The sequence below is a fragment of the Thunnus albacares genome, chromosome 20, assembly GCF_914725855.1.
Source record: "Thunnus albacares chromosome 20, fThuAlb1.1, whole genome shotgun sequence".
Classification (NCBI taxonomy): domain Eukaryota; kingdom Metazoa; phylum Chordata; class Actinopteri; order Scombriformes; family Scombridae; genus Thunnus; species Thunnus albacares.
In genome coordinates, this window is record NC_058125.1 from 5,778,515 (window position 1) to 5,795,671 (window position 17,157).

Here is a 17,157-nt window from a genome sequence, read left to right on the forward strand (position 1 = left end):
TTCTTATAGTATCATGCTAAACATCCCAATGTGAGACAATGGAAAAAGTCATGTGAGCCTCCTAAAGCTTTTCAAAAAAAGTTGATTTTACATAAAGGAGCTAAATCAAATGGAAAGACAAAGTGACCGCACAAGACAATATACCTCAAGGAACAGTTACGTTCCTGTTGTCACTGCTCTGAGGAGGAAAACTTTGCTGCTAATGCCATATCCATGTCATACTGGAGTCATTGTAATTATGAGATTCTGACTTGTAAGCAGCCAACTTCCCAGTCGTAATTTTGACTGGAAAATGCTGACCTTTCTTAAAGCTTCAATATATCCAACTTGACAATTCATAATATGGAAGTACCTGAACATCTAGCAAACAGGGATGCCTCACATCAGTATTTTAACTCTCATTCAACCGACTTTGTTATCATACAACTGTCTTGAGTTGTCTGATGATGTAAATGCTTGTAAATATATGGGAATCTTTCCCATATGAGGTGAACGTGGCAAAACAGTGGTACTAGTTGATGTCAGACTTGGAAAATCTAGGCCAGCTGTGTAACTATAAAAAATGAATTCACTGGTCTGATCAACGACGTTGGCTGGATCAAATGGTCAGCTCTCTGTACACCATTACAAAGCAATCAAACGCTTTCAGGATATCTTTGCAACATCTGTTTTTACTTCTGTCGAAATAGAATCATGCTAAGTATGAAATGGTGATTAATAAATGCTACTGCAAAAGAATAGATAGCTTTGTTTGGATAGGTGTTTCCCCAGACATAGATCACTATGCAGTTAGCTACAATAGCTAATTTAGCAATGAGCTAATTTCTGTGTTTGTTTTTGATTGGACACAGAGACGATAATTTCAAATGACTTTCGTAAAATTGAACTTTATTTAGAGAGCTTAAGGTGGCTTGGGCTCCTGAATCTCTACAATGAAGGTAGCAAGTGCAAAGTTAGCATGACCCATTAGTCAAAATGGACAAAATTTTGAGAATAAGACCCAGGATGAAAAATACTGGGATTTCCCTTGTACCCTCAGACATTATCTTAGTCTATATTATGCCCTCATTGTGCATATTCCTAAATGAATGTGTGTTTAAAAATTTGCCTCCAACTACTCAAGAACTTGGAGCCGAGTAGTATACCAGCATGTTGTTTGTGGTTTTTGGTATTTGGGAAAATCACAAAGCTGCCCTGTATGGTATGCACTGTACTTGATGGGAACACAATGCATAGAGGATGGGAGGTAGGGGAGCATTGATAGGGGCCCAATGCCTAATAACAAATTTTTGCCCCCAGCCCCTCTAATGGGTTAATCTGGCCCTGCAGCTTACTCAAAGGTTACTGGGTAGGAAAAGTGGTTCTACTGGGTCTACTGGGTGGATAATTGCAATTGGAAACTGGAAGTATACAATGTATGCCCTGCACAGGCAGGCCTATACACTGCATAAGCCATATGGGAGTTGTAGAGATGCAGAAAATTCAAGAAATTGCTGTCTATGAGTTTCATAACTTACACTTTTATCTCCTCCTGCTTGCTTACTTTGCTAAACTCTGCACAAACTGTCATTCATTCTCCATTCACATGAGATGTCTGACTGGAATCTGAGAGGTAAAAGAGTCAAGTGCTAAAATTTATGTGCTCTAATCTAATGAGGCTAAAGGAGTGTGACCCAAGAAAAAAAAAGTATATGTAATACATTTATGTGCATCAAATCATCAGAGAAGCCCAAGTTTCATCAGCTTAAGACCTTTCTGAATGAGGGTTGTAACATTAAATTGAACCCTGCTAAGATAAGGGGGCACTCGATCAATCCCAGTCTCTATATAATCTTGTAGAACAGCAGTGGAGGGTGAGCTAAGGTGCTTATTGATCACAGCGGGGACTTTCCCAGACAATACAGCGTTTAGCTATTATAGACAAAGCTTCCTATCACCTATGATGAGAGGAGAGCAGCAATTCCCATTTCCAATTCCCAAAATGAACCAAGTCAATGTAATCAGCTTCCAGATATATGGCTTGGAGATCAATAGTCCACTAAAGTTAGTGTGTATATGTGTGTCTCTGGATAACCTTTACAGAGGTGACCTCTGCTTTACTCAGCCAAGAGACCCTTAGTCTGACTGCTATTTCATTTGGCAGCTGAGATGGAAGTTCTATGGGAAAAGGCTATAATATGATAACCAAGTTAATGAGTCCTCTATCAATATTTCTATAACATGCTCTGCCATAGCCTGTGACAGATGAGGAGGGCTTTAAAGTGGGGCTGACATGTGCAGCTCTAGACATGGATTAAAGGAATTATAATTAAAGATGGAGCATGTCTGGTCTGTGAGGGAATGATTATTTCATAGCCAGTTTTAATAGTGGTCAAGGCCTCTCTCTCTTTTGAACTTTATGGAATTAATGGGGCAAGATTTCTGCATAGCTACATGCACAGGCTATGAACACGTATAAAATCTCCCATAGGTGTTCAGTTGGATTGAGATCTGGTGACTGTGAAGGCCATAGTATATGATTCACATAATTTTCATACTCATCAAACCATTCAGTGACCCCTCGTGCCCTGTGAATTGGGGCATTGTCATACTGGAATAGACCACTCCCATCAGGATAGAAATGTTTCATCATAGGATAAAGGTCATCACTCAGAATAACTTTATATTGATTTGCAGTGACCCTTCCCTCTAAGGGGACAAGTGGACCCAAACCATGCCAGCAAAATGCCCACCACAGCATAACAGAGCCACCGGATCCCCTCACTGTAGGGATCAAGCATTCAGACCTGTATCAGTTTTTCCTTTAATATATCACCCATCTGTATATGCTAAGATAGCCAAAAACATTTAAATTTAAATAAAGCACAGTGTACTAGAGAACATTTGCATTTTAGTTTTGATGTAAAAGATTTTGTGTCAAACCATCTTGTAGATGTGGAGATATTTCACTAAATAAGTGAAAACTTGCCATTCCTAAAGCCAGTCCAATCAACGTTTATTCATATAAAATACTGAAAGGTAATGGTTTAAAATTAATAAATAATGTATATGGTATGTAGAAGTGTTTCTATTGTAGTAGTTTTTTTTTAGAAATTTTTGTATGAATTATTCACTTTTTTCCAATGAAGCAAGGCTGACACAGAGGAAATATTACTTGAAAATCTTTTCTTTGATTGAAATGTCCACTTCCTTTGCGAAGTAATTTCCTCTCGTTATCTGGGAGGAAAAGGGTAAGCATTTAGATATGTCACTATGACAATGAAAATGCAAGATATATTACTATGTTTTGAGGACATGCAACATACAGTAGGGATTATTCATAATCACAGAGGCACAGATTATTTGAATGTTATACAGTGTGTAATAGCCTGGACTCTGGTGTTTTTTTTATCCAGACACTGTCCCAGTGAACCTTAATCTTTTTTATTTATAGATAACCGATATGGGTGCACAAAGTTTCCATAGATGGGAACAACAGGCAATACAAAATAGACTAAACCAATGTCCTTCTTATCCCAATTAATTTCCTGGGACACTTTAACAGCACATTTCAGGGCAATCTAAGACCTGTGTTTGGAGAATATTCATCTTTTTCATGTATGAATTAATTAAACATATGGATGGGGAGATTCCATATGCCCTTGCTGCTGTGGTGAATATAAAACCACCACCTTGTAAAACTAGACTATACAGAATGTGTTTTCCACAGTAAGTGCAAAAATGCTCAGTTCCTACCATTTCCTGCGTCCAGTGGCTGCTTCCTGGTGTGGCTTGGGTTGCAGTAAGCATGTGATGCTATCAGCCTGCATCAAGACTTAGAGCACTTCCTCACAGCCTGCCAGGCAGCTGTCACTATGTGGACCCATGAGTTTAGCCTGCAACTTTTTATTGAGGAAACATTTACAGGTCACTCTAGAATTTGGCAATAGAAAGTTTTCGCCTATGCTCATGCACCATCAAGGGACTCTTTCACAAAAATCCTCCAATTACTGAAAGGACATTTGTGGAAACCAATAAAGAGAAAGGTGTAAGTTTTAAATAATTTTAAGAAGGTAAAATATCATACTGCTCAATTTTCATGAGCCGTTGAGTTTTCCAATAGGTAATTCATTCCAAAAGTAATTTTCCAAAGGTTGCTGTGGTAAAATCAGTCCCTCTGAGCCAGCCTTTGTGTGCACCACTTTCCAAAAGTCACCAGAAGCGAGCAGAACCAAGAGTGGAGCATGAGGTGACCTTCAAGGAAGGGAGGGGTGGCTGCTGCTATCCCAGGATTAATAATTTAATAATGAATAAAATGTGGAGTAGAAATAGATAAGATTTGCCTGGTTTTACATATTTTTATTAGTCAGCTAAATATTTATCTATCATACAGAGATAATATATCTCTTTTTTTCTTTGCAGAGAAAGAGCAAATTATAGTATAGCTTCATGCTCAAAGACACCAGTCCTATCTTTGCACTGTCTCCCCAGGTCATTTAACCATGGTGGCTGCAATTCCACAGCAGGATTATATGAAATCAATCCAGACTCTCAGTTTGATATTATGGCTTCCTTGTTTTGCTTCTCATGTCCCTCACTATAAAATCAAATGAGAGGATTATCCAGCTGGTGGGTTGCCAAGTTTCTGATAGCTGTAAAATCATGCTGTGGAGGGTAGATACATTGTTTATGTCATTATAATTAAAGCCTTGCACTATATATTGTTATTGATGAATTAAAACAGCGATTTGATGCTACCCCCTTGTTGGTTTAAATCGAAGCACATTGGATTGTGATTGCTTAGAAGAAAGATTGGGCTGAGCAATGACCTTCAGAGTAGCTGATGAACAGGACTTTATACAGCAATTCAGGTTTATATGAGATCATTTTTTGAAAAGAGGGTCCTACTCAGAAATATATCTTTCACTTGATCTAACTGTTCATCTGTCACAGAATGTTTTTGGCCATTCGGCCTTTGCACTGAAACTGCGCCTTGGGTGCATTCACATCTGCACTTTTGATTAGATCACCCAAGACGCATTTTAATGCCAGGTGTGAACAGGGCCATAGTGATGGACTGACTGCTGCTAGTATGGCTAAAAACACACACACGCATAGTCTTGGACTGAGTTTGGTGGTGAGTGTTTTGGAGACACACTGTGTGCACACCTTTGTGTGTGTGTGTGTGTGTGTGTGTGTGCAGGCACAAATATGGAGCCATATTCTCTGCCCTTGTGAATTATGGTAGGTGTCACTCAGCACATTGTATTCCAAGGCAGATAGTAATATATGACTCACTGCTACTCTCTCTCTGCAGGCAGCCTGGAAACACACCACCCAGTAATCAAGGGTAAAGCACTAACAATATATTAGCGCAAGTGCAAAGTTACGGACAGGATTGTAAATATTGGATTTTTCCTTCTTTTTTCCCTCTTGTGGGATGAATCAGAATGAAAAGTGATATTGTGGGACATAAAATATGCTAGTTTCATTGGAGAGTTATGGGGGAAAAAAAGGTAAACACTCAGCTATAATATCCTGCTGTGTCAATCTGGACTTAGTTATGATCCATGTGCTAAAATTATTTATTTAATCATTTATTTAGCAGATACTAACATCTGCAAAAGAGCAAAAAATCCTGTGTTGTATGTCAGCGGGCTTTTTCACTGTATGACAGATATATGGCTGTGCAACCATACTCTCTAAGTGGCAAGTTAATGTGTGTGCGTGTGTGTTTGTGTGAGTCCAGCCACCCCACCCCACCTCACCCCTCCCCTCCTCGTCCTGCTCTTCACCCTCTGTTCCCCTCCACTGCACTGTGATTCATCCCACCAGCTTCCTCTGCAAGGAACATTTGTGACCAACATCTAAAACCTATTTAATATATGAGACAGTGATGGCAGACACATGCATAAATGCACACAAAATACTTTCAAATGCATACAAAATACTGTTGCAAAAAGTGGGACACACAGCGATGGTGCAGAGCTGAGAAATAATAAAACTTTATACAGATTTGAAACAAGAGCCTACATTCAGTCCTTGAATAAAGTAACAGAATTGTTAAACTTAACCTCTGACAGTTTAAAACTAGTAGAATCTGACAAATATTCATATTGTTAAATAAAAAGGAATGGAAACCTTAGGGAGAAGAGTTCCACATGTAAAATAACAACTATAAAGGATAATATTTCAGTCATAGAGTACTTTGTAGCTTTTCTCAAGGCAATAAAAATATCTTGGTAATATCCTACATAATTGAGAGATGGAAGTTAAGCTGGAAAATCAAATTGCTACATGATTTTAAACTTTGATACTGTGCATGTAGAATGAAGTGTTCTATTAATAATGTATTTAGTTATGTTTATAAGCTGAAAATATTCAGAAAAGTTTACCAGTCGTAGAAAGGTAGAAAAGCATTTAACAAGACAATGCAGTTTAATGTATGAGCATGGAAGTTAATTCTTGGTCTTTGGGTACAGTATGAGTAACAAAATAATCATCAATTTGAGGAAGTTGTTTAATTGCCATTTTTCTGACCATATTGCTTAAAGGGGACTTGTAATGCTTTTCCTTATATTCTGTCATATATATAATGTTACAATGTTGGATGTTCATATTAAACGTGGCCAAAGTGTCAAATAATGAGGTAAACATATGTTGAAATAATCCCTGTGAGCAAAAAGCACCGGCTTCAGACTGCTCTGAACACTTGATTTCCAACATTTTTTTCTACTTTCAGCCTGAACTGACGTCAGCTAGTGACAGATTTTTTATATGGTCAACAGCTCCATGCACAGCGTGCTAGTTCTGCTCGGTTCCACTAACATTATGCCAATTTTCCATTGTTTTGGTGGTGGTCATGCCAAACCATGACTCGAGTCATGCTGGCACGCTGTGAATGTTTTTCCATTACACAACACGGCAAAGAAAATAAGTTGTTTACCTGCTGGTCTTCTGCAGCGCATCATCACTGTGGCTGTTTCTGCTTGTATTCTTCCATCCTACATTATTTCAAACTACTTCAACAAAGAGCTCCAAATATGTCCATATGTTGTTGTGTAGAAATGTTTTTATTGCAGAATAGCGGCTGCTAACAAAGCTCTGCTAATTCATCCTATAAATTCTTCACAATAAATGTCTCCCATCATTTAGTCATTTAAAAGCTGTTAATATGAAGCAGCAAAAGCAGGAAATGTTGGATTTTCATCAGCAGTAACTTAACATGTCTCTGCCCCTCCACAGGCCTTGAAGAGACAGGAGCTAAAGCTGCCCATTAGAGACAGAGGCTGAACTGAGGGGCTGCATAAAGGGCCAGTATATAATAAATAAGGAGTTTTTTGAATTACAAATCATGCAAAGCTACTCTAGTGGAGTCCCAGAATAAAAATATAGAGCTGGAAATGAGCATAATAGCTCCCTTTTAAACTTCACCCCAAAAAGCATTTTTCCTCACATGCAAACTTAAATTGTTATTCTTTTCTTTGATTAAACTACAGGCCTGTATTTATGCTCCATGTAGTATTAAACAAGATATGATTGTGTGAAGCATAAACACAAATTTATCTTGTTTCTACATGAATAGAAGCAGATAAAATGATACAGTTGCTTGTGGCTGAGATCCTCCCAGGGTCAGTTAAAGAAGTCAACTTCTAAGTACTGCTTGCATACTTGCATAGCTTTCTATAGAAAAAAGAGCAATTAGCTCACATTTATTAAGGTATTACTCTAGTGGTACACCTAAAATTACTAAACAATACTCAAATACAATCATGAATCAATAAGACATCTATTTATTAATAACAGTCTGAAAATGTTTGATATGGGACTGACAATCCCATCAGTTGAAAGCTCTGCACTGTAGCTGTTTAAGCTAATGTAAAGGTTTCACAGGACTGAGAGCGTCACAACCATGAATCCCAGAGGCCCTGATTCGAAGTGTTTTTACTGCGAGTCGTTTAAAATTGTGCTATGATGTGCTTTAAAGTTTAACTAGTAGGTTTCTACATCCACCAGCTCTCACTGATTTATACATGGCAACTACCAAGCTACCCGCTAACATCCTCTTTAAAATTGGCATGAGGCGATGATTCAACAGTAATTATCTGCAGCTGAGAAAATTTGCTAGTGACAGTTGTCATTATAGCTAATGAAATCAACTGTTGCCAGATTTAACTTTCACTTGTATAGCTTATTAAGACATTGTCAGTCATTACAGTTCTAACTAAATTTGTGGCTTTCAAATCTCACTCTTTCAATTCATGATTTTGATATAAAAACAATTAATCATCTTCTAAGCGGATAGATTATTTAGTTACACTGTTACTTACACGGTTTGATGTAGGCCTATGATTAATTCACAGCAGTATAGTGTCAGGTAGTGACATGCTGTTATGGAAGTGTAGAAAAACAGAAGATTGTTAAATAATTTTTGATTAATGATCTTTGTGCATTCTATTAAAAGGAATCAAGCTGCTGTCCTAAACCTTCTGAATTTCCCATGTAATTGAATATTTATTGTTGCTGAACATGTTTCACCAGCTCACCCAGTTCCATACATAAACATCAAGAGGCATCAGTTGTCCCATATGGACGTGTTTACGCTACATACCAGGAAATAGGAAGCCCAAACAGACATGTTTTCAGAGGGCCGCAAATCAGTGCCATCTGTTATCACATAGTATATCTCAAGACTTTCCTCTGATAGAAAGCACCAGTCTAAAACATCCTGTGGCTCTCAGGCTATAAGGCATAATTGTTAGAAGAAAGATGAAAAAATTACTGTATCACTGGGCTGTATTAAGGGAACGTCTTAGGATGTGGTTTAGAAATTGTCATACTTTGCTCCTTGGTGAACAAAATGAGAAATATTAGTCATAAATATCTGCTCCTACCTCACAAACTGCTGTTATGTGCGCGCAGGGAGGCGGTGTGCGTGAGCATAAAGCTTTCGGTACACTGTTGACTGCTGGATGACGGCGACCTGCGTGGTGAACGCTGAAAACGACTCCTCCTGCTGAAGTAGCTGCCAGCCATCCAGGACCGCTTGTGCTTCCTCAAGTACTCCTTGTAGTTCTTGGTGAGCAGTGTGTAGAGGAATGGGTTGATGCAACTGTTGGAGTACGTCAGGCATGTGGTCAGGTAGTTGATGTTGCGCTTGGCTTTGATGGAGAGGGACAGTGATGGGTTGAACTGACCCAGCAGCTGCCAGATCCAGAAGGGCAGGAAGCATGCCCAGAAGAGGAGCACGATGGTGAAAATCAGGTACAGCACCTTTAGGAAGAATAGACCATAGAGATGCATCACTAATGAGCATCAGATTTCACTTAGTGGGGTGCCTGTTTCCTAACAAAATGTAATCATTTGGATACTGAGGTAAATGATTAGATTAACTATATGCATGTAGATCAAACTACACACAGATAATGACAGTTCAGAAAAACTCAAGTTGTCTTTTTGAAGGATCTTTGTGGTTTGATAAAATGCTGAAATGAAAAGATCAAATGTGGACAATTAACACATCCTCATAAAAAACCGACAATATAGGTCTAAAATTCAGAAACAGCAAAAACAACCTATAGTTACGTTTATACCATCAAGTGGCCGTAGTAATGCACTCTTTCTTTCCAAAACCATTACAAATCACTATTAAAAAATAATTATGTTTTATGGTGTGGCACAAAAATCACATGGTTAAGGTTAGGGAGAAATCATGGTTTGGGTTAAAATGATCACTGAAAGGTGGTTTATACTTCGTTAGTCATGCAACCTTTGTCATCATGGCAACAGTAAACACCACATTGTTATGGTTTTTAAAAAAATGACTCGCAGTTGGAAACATGACACTTGTGGTTGGAGACGGGAAGTAAACAGCAGTCTCCTGGAGCAAAGTCCACTATCCATCCACCCAACCTACCCCCTCCTAAAGAGGCAAAAATCATCTTATCAAGTCACCTTATCAAGTAATTTTATATTAACTTCATCTGAACTGTGTCACTTCCCCGGTTCATAATTACCACGGCCGCTAGATGGCATAAATGGAACTATAGGTCTTTTTTGCCAGCTTGAATTTTAGAGCTGACAATTAAATATAACAAATAACACACCCTACCATAGTAATGGTAACATTATCATAACCTTAGTTCTCTGAATGTAGCTGGAGCCTTGGGGTGGAGCTCTTTTGGCTTGATGACTCATCTTCAAAGATCCATGCACTGTAAATATTGTGTACATGGTTTTTTTCAGCAAATCAGTTTGAGCCTATTCAAACCTATGAAAACTAGACTTATTAGGGGTTGAGCTGTCCTTACTCATTTCTCTCCAGTGATCAGTACTATGAAATCCAAAGATGGTTTAACAAACCCTGCATCTCTCATCCCAGCATGATCCTAGCCATGGATCCACAATTACACAGCATTGGTCGGGACAGAGAGGTTTATTTATTCGTGCAACAATTAGCTGCACGTTTGAAAGTTGAACAGTGTGCATTCTCCCTTGCTCCAAGATACAAGTAAATCTCCCCTTAATACAACTGAGGGGCAACATTCACCACATTGTTAATCACACCGATAAGAAGTATGAACTCGTTTTAAGCCCTGCTATGAAGTAAATTGGGACGGATTTTGTCTCATCGTGGGCAAAGAGCAAGAGAGGAATGGAAAACAAAGAACCTGCAGCAGCAGGGAGGGGATTGATAGCAGAATGCTGTAAGCACAGAGCCAAACTGGTGCTGCTACACTCCATTAGCATACTCCTAAATAGCAACTGTTTATCTGTTATGATGACAGAGTTGTTGGCAAACCTTTGCCCAAACAGAAGCTCTCACAATAGCTGGGAGAAAGAATGTCACAAGCCTATGGGCTACATAATAGGATCCCTCCCCTCAGGAGTTAACACTCTCCATGAGGAGTATGACTGAATCAACAGTCTCGGTGAGTGGAATGTCTGTGGTGGTTTGTAACGTAGCGTCGTTCCTGCCTATTCATCAGGTTCGACCTGATGGATGTGTCTGGGTCCATCTCCAGTTGAGTTACAGACTGGAATAGACATGAGGGACAGGGTCTAGGGTGATGCTGGCCACCAAAAAAGGAAAACTGAGAATCGGGCCCCAAATTGGTTTGGAGAGACTGTCCTCCCAAAAAAAAACAACCGCATTAGATGTTGTTATAGAGCCACAATGTCCTCAGAGGTCAAAATTTTACACAGGGGACCTCTGTTCATTTCCCATCTCTTACTGACAGTGGATGTTTATTTAACATGACCACAAATGTTCCCCAGTTTTAATCCAATTGTTCTTTTTACCCAAACCACAATCTTTCCCCAGCCCTTACCAAGTAATTTCAATGCCTAACCTAATCTTAAGCATAGAGGTGCCAGATTTATTTTTGCAACAGTCATTTGAAACGGTTTTGAAAAGCACTGACACATGATGTCATCCTCTCAATAAGGGCATCAGATTAGCAATTCCAAATAATGTATTTTGTCATTTAATTAGTAGGGCTTGGGTTAGGCTTCAAATAGGGTTGTCAAATGTTTGAACACATACATGCAAATATTCAATGTGTTAATTTTTAAAGTTGAGTAGTTAAGCCTAAAGAACATCATCAGAATGCATGTGTGTGTGAAACAGAACAGACTGTATCCCATAAAAGACTATCTTGTGATGCACTGACCTTTTGATTGGGAAGTTTCTTGGTCTGTTTGAAGGTCTCCGTCTGTGAAACCCAATAAGTGCGGGCGAGTTGGATGTAGAGATAGCCAATGATCAGACCTGGAGCAACAATGCTAGTGCAAAACAGGAAGGAGATGTAAAACTTGTAGGAGATTTCTGACAAGGTGGGCTGACACATAAGCTTGTTTCCCACCTTCATCAGCTGGATGCTCACACTCATTGGTAGAGTCAGGATGAGAGAAACAGCCCAGACCAGCAGAGCGATGGCCTTCCTGTAACTTTTAGACCTCTTGACTGTGTCAAGCGGCTTGAGCACTGCAAAGTAGCGCTCCGTACTCATGATTGTCAGTGTGAAGATACTGGCATGCATGGTCAGGAAGTCTATGCTGAACAGAAGCCGACACCCTGCGTCCCCAAAGTACCATCCCTTTAGAAAGTGTGTGCAGACAACGAATGGGATTGAAAGCAGATACAGCAGATCTGCCAAAGCTAAGTTTATGATATAGATGTACATCGAGGCTGCAGTCCTCATGGAGTGGCACATAACCACCAGGGTGTAGATGTTCCCTGAGACTCCCACAAGGCACATTATGGACAGGATGGTGCCAATGGTGAAGGTGGCAGCTAAGTCCTCATGCGAGTTCAGAGGGGGGTCAGTGGCATTGGCGCCCCTTTCCACCAGGACTCCTACAGGCTCCATGGACACTGTGGTCATCTCTGGATGGGAGGAAGAGAAATGGAAGGGGTGAGGGTGGCAACTTTACAAAAAAATTGACATTTTTTGTTCAACTCTTGTCCTCTAATTTCAACTGGTTGTTTAACTATTATTTAAATGACAGTAAATGTTAAGTAATGGGAACTATTATAGTCAGAGAAACTATTCTGGCCTGTTTCATTTCATTCATATTCTCCGTATGTGAGAGAGGAAGTGATTAGGGAAGGTCTAAATGAGCTTGCTTTTAATGCAAAACTTCTTTTAGGTTCCATCTCTGCTACACAGACATTTGCAGACTCTGCATCTTTCAGCTGAAGTATTTCTGCTTGAATATTGGCAGAGTTGGAGACCGACCGTGACCAACAGTTATAGTGAGGAAAATGAAATCCCTCATTTTACCCATGGCTTAGAAAGCAGCTCTGAAAACAGCTATGAGCTCATGCCAATCAAATTAAAATTTTATTTGCAGTAAAAAACACCATGAACTTTGTTATTGTAAGGTTGCACAAGTTTTTTCCAAATTGTTCATGAAATGAGATACTGGACAAGTTTTGAAACAGTTAGTGACTTTTTTTCTGACCCTAGGTTTTCAAATGGAACAGCTGTCTCGAGTGACTGTGAACAGAAGTGCCCCAGTCTGATTCAGAGATTGGTTTGGAAAACATTTAACAAAATGACAGTAAAGCACAGGAAAAAGAAATATTCTGAAGATTGTATTTTGATTGCTTAATGCTGATAAAATATTACGCAGACAAAGACTTAATGTGATACTCAGTTCTGATGGAAATGAGAGCGACAGTTAATGAGTAATTTTCAATATGAGTATGATTTACGTCAGCAGAATTCCAGAGGGCCGGTGATGAAATTCATCCTCTCTGTCTGACAGTATACAGGCAAAAATATGTAAGATTTTGTGATGCACACACCCATGGTGTTCATTAAAAAATAAAAAGAGCCAAATGTATCATAGTTGAGGCAACTGTTAAAGGAACACAATGAACTTTTTACTCAGTCACAGAGGTCTCCCTTTGTTCTGGCAATTACCAAGCTATCAAGACTCAGACAGAAATCATTGAGAAAGTATTTTGTCTTTGGACAACAGGGCTTACGCTGCTCCAAAACCACCAGGGGCAGAGATGAAGTCAGACAGGGTTAATGTTACATTTCAGCCCTCACTGATAGATCTGTCTGGTATGCTCCGATAATCAGCCATTAGTACATGCTTATAAATGTATATTTATGAAACATTACAAATCTGGGCATGCAAATTACTGAATAAAACTATTCATAGTCTTACCTGGGCTGCCTCCCTGGACAGAAGGGTTCAATACTCAACTGCAGTTCCATCAGCCATGATTTGTCTCACTTTGCTCCTCCAAACTTCGCACTTACTGCAAAAATTTCACACTCCATAAAAGTCCAAACAGATTCTACAGAGCGTCTGAGAGGTGAAACATGCAGGTGGAACAAAAGAAAAAAAAATCTATATCCAGCAGTCCTCAGGGAGGAAATAACCTAAATGAGTCATCCACTACAACAAAAATCTTCCCATTGTTGACTGGTCTCTCAGCAGTAGATAAACCAGCCCAGGGTGTCTAGATTCAAAAGAAATGTGCGCTGATAGCAGCCTTAAAAGTTCTCTTGGATTCCCTCTACCTTTTGTGCACCTTGCACCACGCACTGCATGTGAGCTGTGACATCGGCAGCAGAGAAATTTAATTCAGAGGAAAAAATATTTTTTAAAAAGAGAACATCAGTGAAAGGATGATGAGAAGTGAGGATCACACTAACCTACGGCTAGTTACGGAGAATCCCCTCTTTGACTGAGAGAGAGTAAGAGAGAGAGAGAGTGTGTGTGTGCCAGAGGTAGAGAGGGAGCAAGAGAGGGGAGAGGGAGAGAGACAGGAGCATGTTGCTAGTGAGGCACACTCGCTCAGAAGCCCAAAGTGGGAGGGAGAAGACGGAGAGTACGGGCAAGAGAGAGGTATGCAGGAAATGTGTTCCGCTCTCTCTCTCTAACCCCTGTGCCATCTATTTCCATGCAATGGGGGCGTGTGCCATAAACTGATATGCAACATGGGAACATGCAGTATAAAACAATACCTCAAAAGACAGCCAACACTCCCCATTTGTTCTAGCATGGGATATCCAGTATCCATTATTTTAAATGGATAGTGCCAGGGTCAATGTCACCTACCACTGCGGCAATTCTCCTAAGCACAGTCATCAAACATATCTGCTGCAGGGGGGCCGATCCAAACTAAACAATGTGTTTGGCCTTCTGTCACTGTTTGTACAGGCTACGGAGGGACAATGCACTCGTAAAGTTGTATGCTGAAGACAAGCCTTTCTTGCTTTTGCTGTTCCTCATTGCCATTTTAAAATGGAAATTGAAAACCTTTTTTTGCTTCATTATGAAGTAAATGTTGATTGCACAGTATAATGACTATAGAATAATGACACGATCTACGTTTAGATTGGTTTCCTGTAAGCCTCGCTTTCATTATGCAATTCTGTCTGCCACCGGGAAAATGAGGGCTCAGTTTAGGACACAAAAGACGTGCGTCAACAATTGCACAACCAAAAAGAGGAAGAGGATAGCACTTTAAGCTATATGATGAATTAATGGATTGCAATAATGGACAGGCAAATCTGATAACACACTACTTATACCTGTGTACACTACATTTTAGTTGCATTGAGTAAACTACCTGAATAAACTTGTCTTTTTATTTCTAGAGGGCTTTCTTCCTGTTAGCTACGGTAGCTAACGGGAAGAAAGCCCTCTAGAAATCAGTTAGCTAACCTAGCAGCCCTACAGCCACAAAATACTGGATCAGTATCCAGTCAGGCTGGCTGTCAGGCTGATCTACTTGTTCATATGAAAATCAACGGACAGAAAATATGTTATCACGCACTGTGCACTGTCTTTTATTTTGTAAAAACATAAACCAACCCAGTTCTCTTTTCTCAACACATACTAAAAAATGTCTTTCTGCTTTCATGTCTCCATTAGAGAATGAACAAACTCACACTTTTTCTCCATATGTTCAAATGTTACTCACCCCTCCACCATGACGCCAACCCAGGCAGTTAGTGCGAAGCAATAACGTCACTCAAACTGTTATTACTATGCAATGCACATCACTGCAATAGCTTTTGCCTGTTCCCAAATTCAATATAGAATTGTGACAATTTCAATTTACCTCTTCAGTGAATATGCTTCTTTCCTCTCTCTTGTTTCAGGAGTGGTTTTGACCATTTCTTCAGGGAGCTAAGCTCTGACAAAAATGGAAAGCCATCTGGTCGTCTTTGCAACAGCAGCACAAGCAATAATACCACTTGAAAACGTTAGGGGGGGGGATGTCTGTTTCCACTTGAAGTGATAATTAAAATGAAGGTAAAATATATTGAAACATGCATCAGTGTGTAAAAAAATGAATTTCTCACTTTGTGTTCAGACAGAACGCAAAATGAATTTTAGCTTAGATGATCACCATACAAAGTCAATGGGTAGACATGAATTTGCCTGGGGCTCCACGAATTGATGTGAGTATGCATTCGCGTAAGTTGAAAATTTTTCAACTTGTGTGAATAATTTTTGTGTATTCCAGGGCTTTATGAATGTGCTTCATAAATGCACAGAGACAAGAGGGAAAGGGAGAAAAAATGGAGGGAAACAGAAAGAACCAGAGTCTCTGGTGAGTTCTGAGCAGTGATGCCAACTTAGCAACTTTGTCACTAGAATTAGTGACTTTTCAGACCCATTTAGTGACATATCTAGTGACTTTTTGGAAAGACCTTGACTCCTCTCCTTGAAGGGAGTTGCCAGTATTTCTTGGTGAATGAGTGCTAATGTGGCTTTCTGGATTGACTGTTCAGTGGGTGGCACAGAGCAGCAGCACATTCAGTGGACGAATCATCAGTCGTGAATGAGCAATGAATGTGTGTACCTAATGACCAATCACTGATCCTCATTGTTTTTATTCTAAATTATTTAACTTTACTATCCAAGTTTGATTTTGTTTTGTCAAAATAGACAGTTAACAACAGTGAATTTATTCTAGTGCATGATCGTCTTCTCTGATCATGATACTTCAGTTACAGGCCTGCATAAAAGTTTTTTAATATTAGAGGTAGATTTAGATGCACATATAGGAGCTGCTTGAAAAAAATAACGAATGATATAGCTAGTCAGTTTAGTTTAATGTAACTTAATTTTCTTTAGCTTTTTAAAAATCTTGTATGTATGTAATTACATCATAACATCATAGATATACAAGTTAGCAAGTGACATCATGTAGCAACATCTAGTGACTTTTCTTGCAGGCTGTAGCTACTTCCCACTGAAAATAGTTGGCAGTACTGGTTCTGAGCTCAGTCAGAGGTTGACCTGCTCAGACTGCAAAGCAAATTTTAGTGAAAGTATTGCGGAAGCATTGCGGAAGAGAATGCAAAGACGCAAGGGAACATACACATGACTTTGTGCTGGTGTTGTGCAAATTGAGGGGAAAATGCGTCTGTGGAAGTTGAAAATGTTTTAACTTAAAAAAAAAAATTACATGTATCCTGAAGCTTTAGGACACCACTTCATAAAAAAGAGAAAATGTATGGTGTCTGGAAGAAAATAACAAAAAGAACTGGAGTTCCCTGAAGGCTAAGCTGCCACTTAAACACAGCACAGACACACAACACTTTGTCGGTGCGTATGCTGCTAGCCAGCACCAGCTAATGTCTGTACAGTCCGCTTCTTGTCTGTTTGGGGAGAATAAACAAAGACTACAAAAAAAAA

General features: G+C 39.4%; 1 protein-coding gene across 1 annotated transcript in view; it reads right to left on the reverse strand.

The window, feature by feature from the left end:
- LOC122971563 (urotensin-2 receptor) overlaps positions 1-14,884 on the reverse strand; it is a 57,511-nt gene extending 42,627 nt beyond the window's left edge. The window contains exons 1-3 of the mRNA XM_044338273.1: positions 13,663-14,884; positions 11,652-12,367; positions 8,874-9,252 (exon numbers count right to left, since the gene is read on the reverse strand). Coding sequence (XP_044194208.1) covers positions 8,875-9,252; positions 11,652-12,365 — 1,092 coding nt within the window. The 5' untranslated portion in view covers positions 12,366-12,367; positions 13,663-14,884 and the 3' untranslated portion in view covers position 8,874. The remainder of the gene's footprint in view (positions 1-8,873; positions 9,253-11,651; positions 12,368-13,662) is intronic.
- Positions 14,885-17,157: the final 2,273 nt, after the last annotated feature.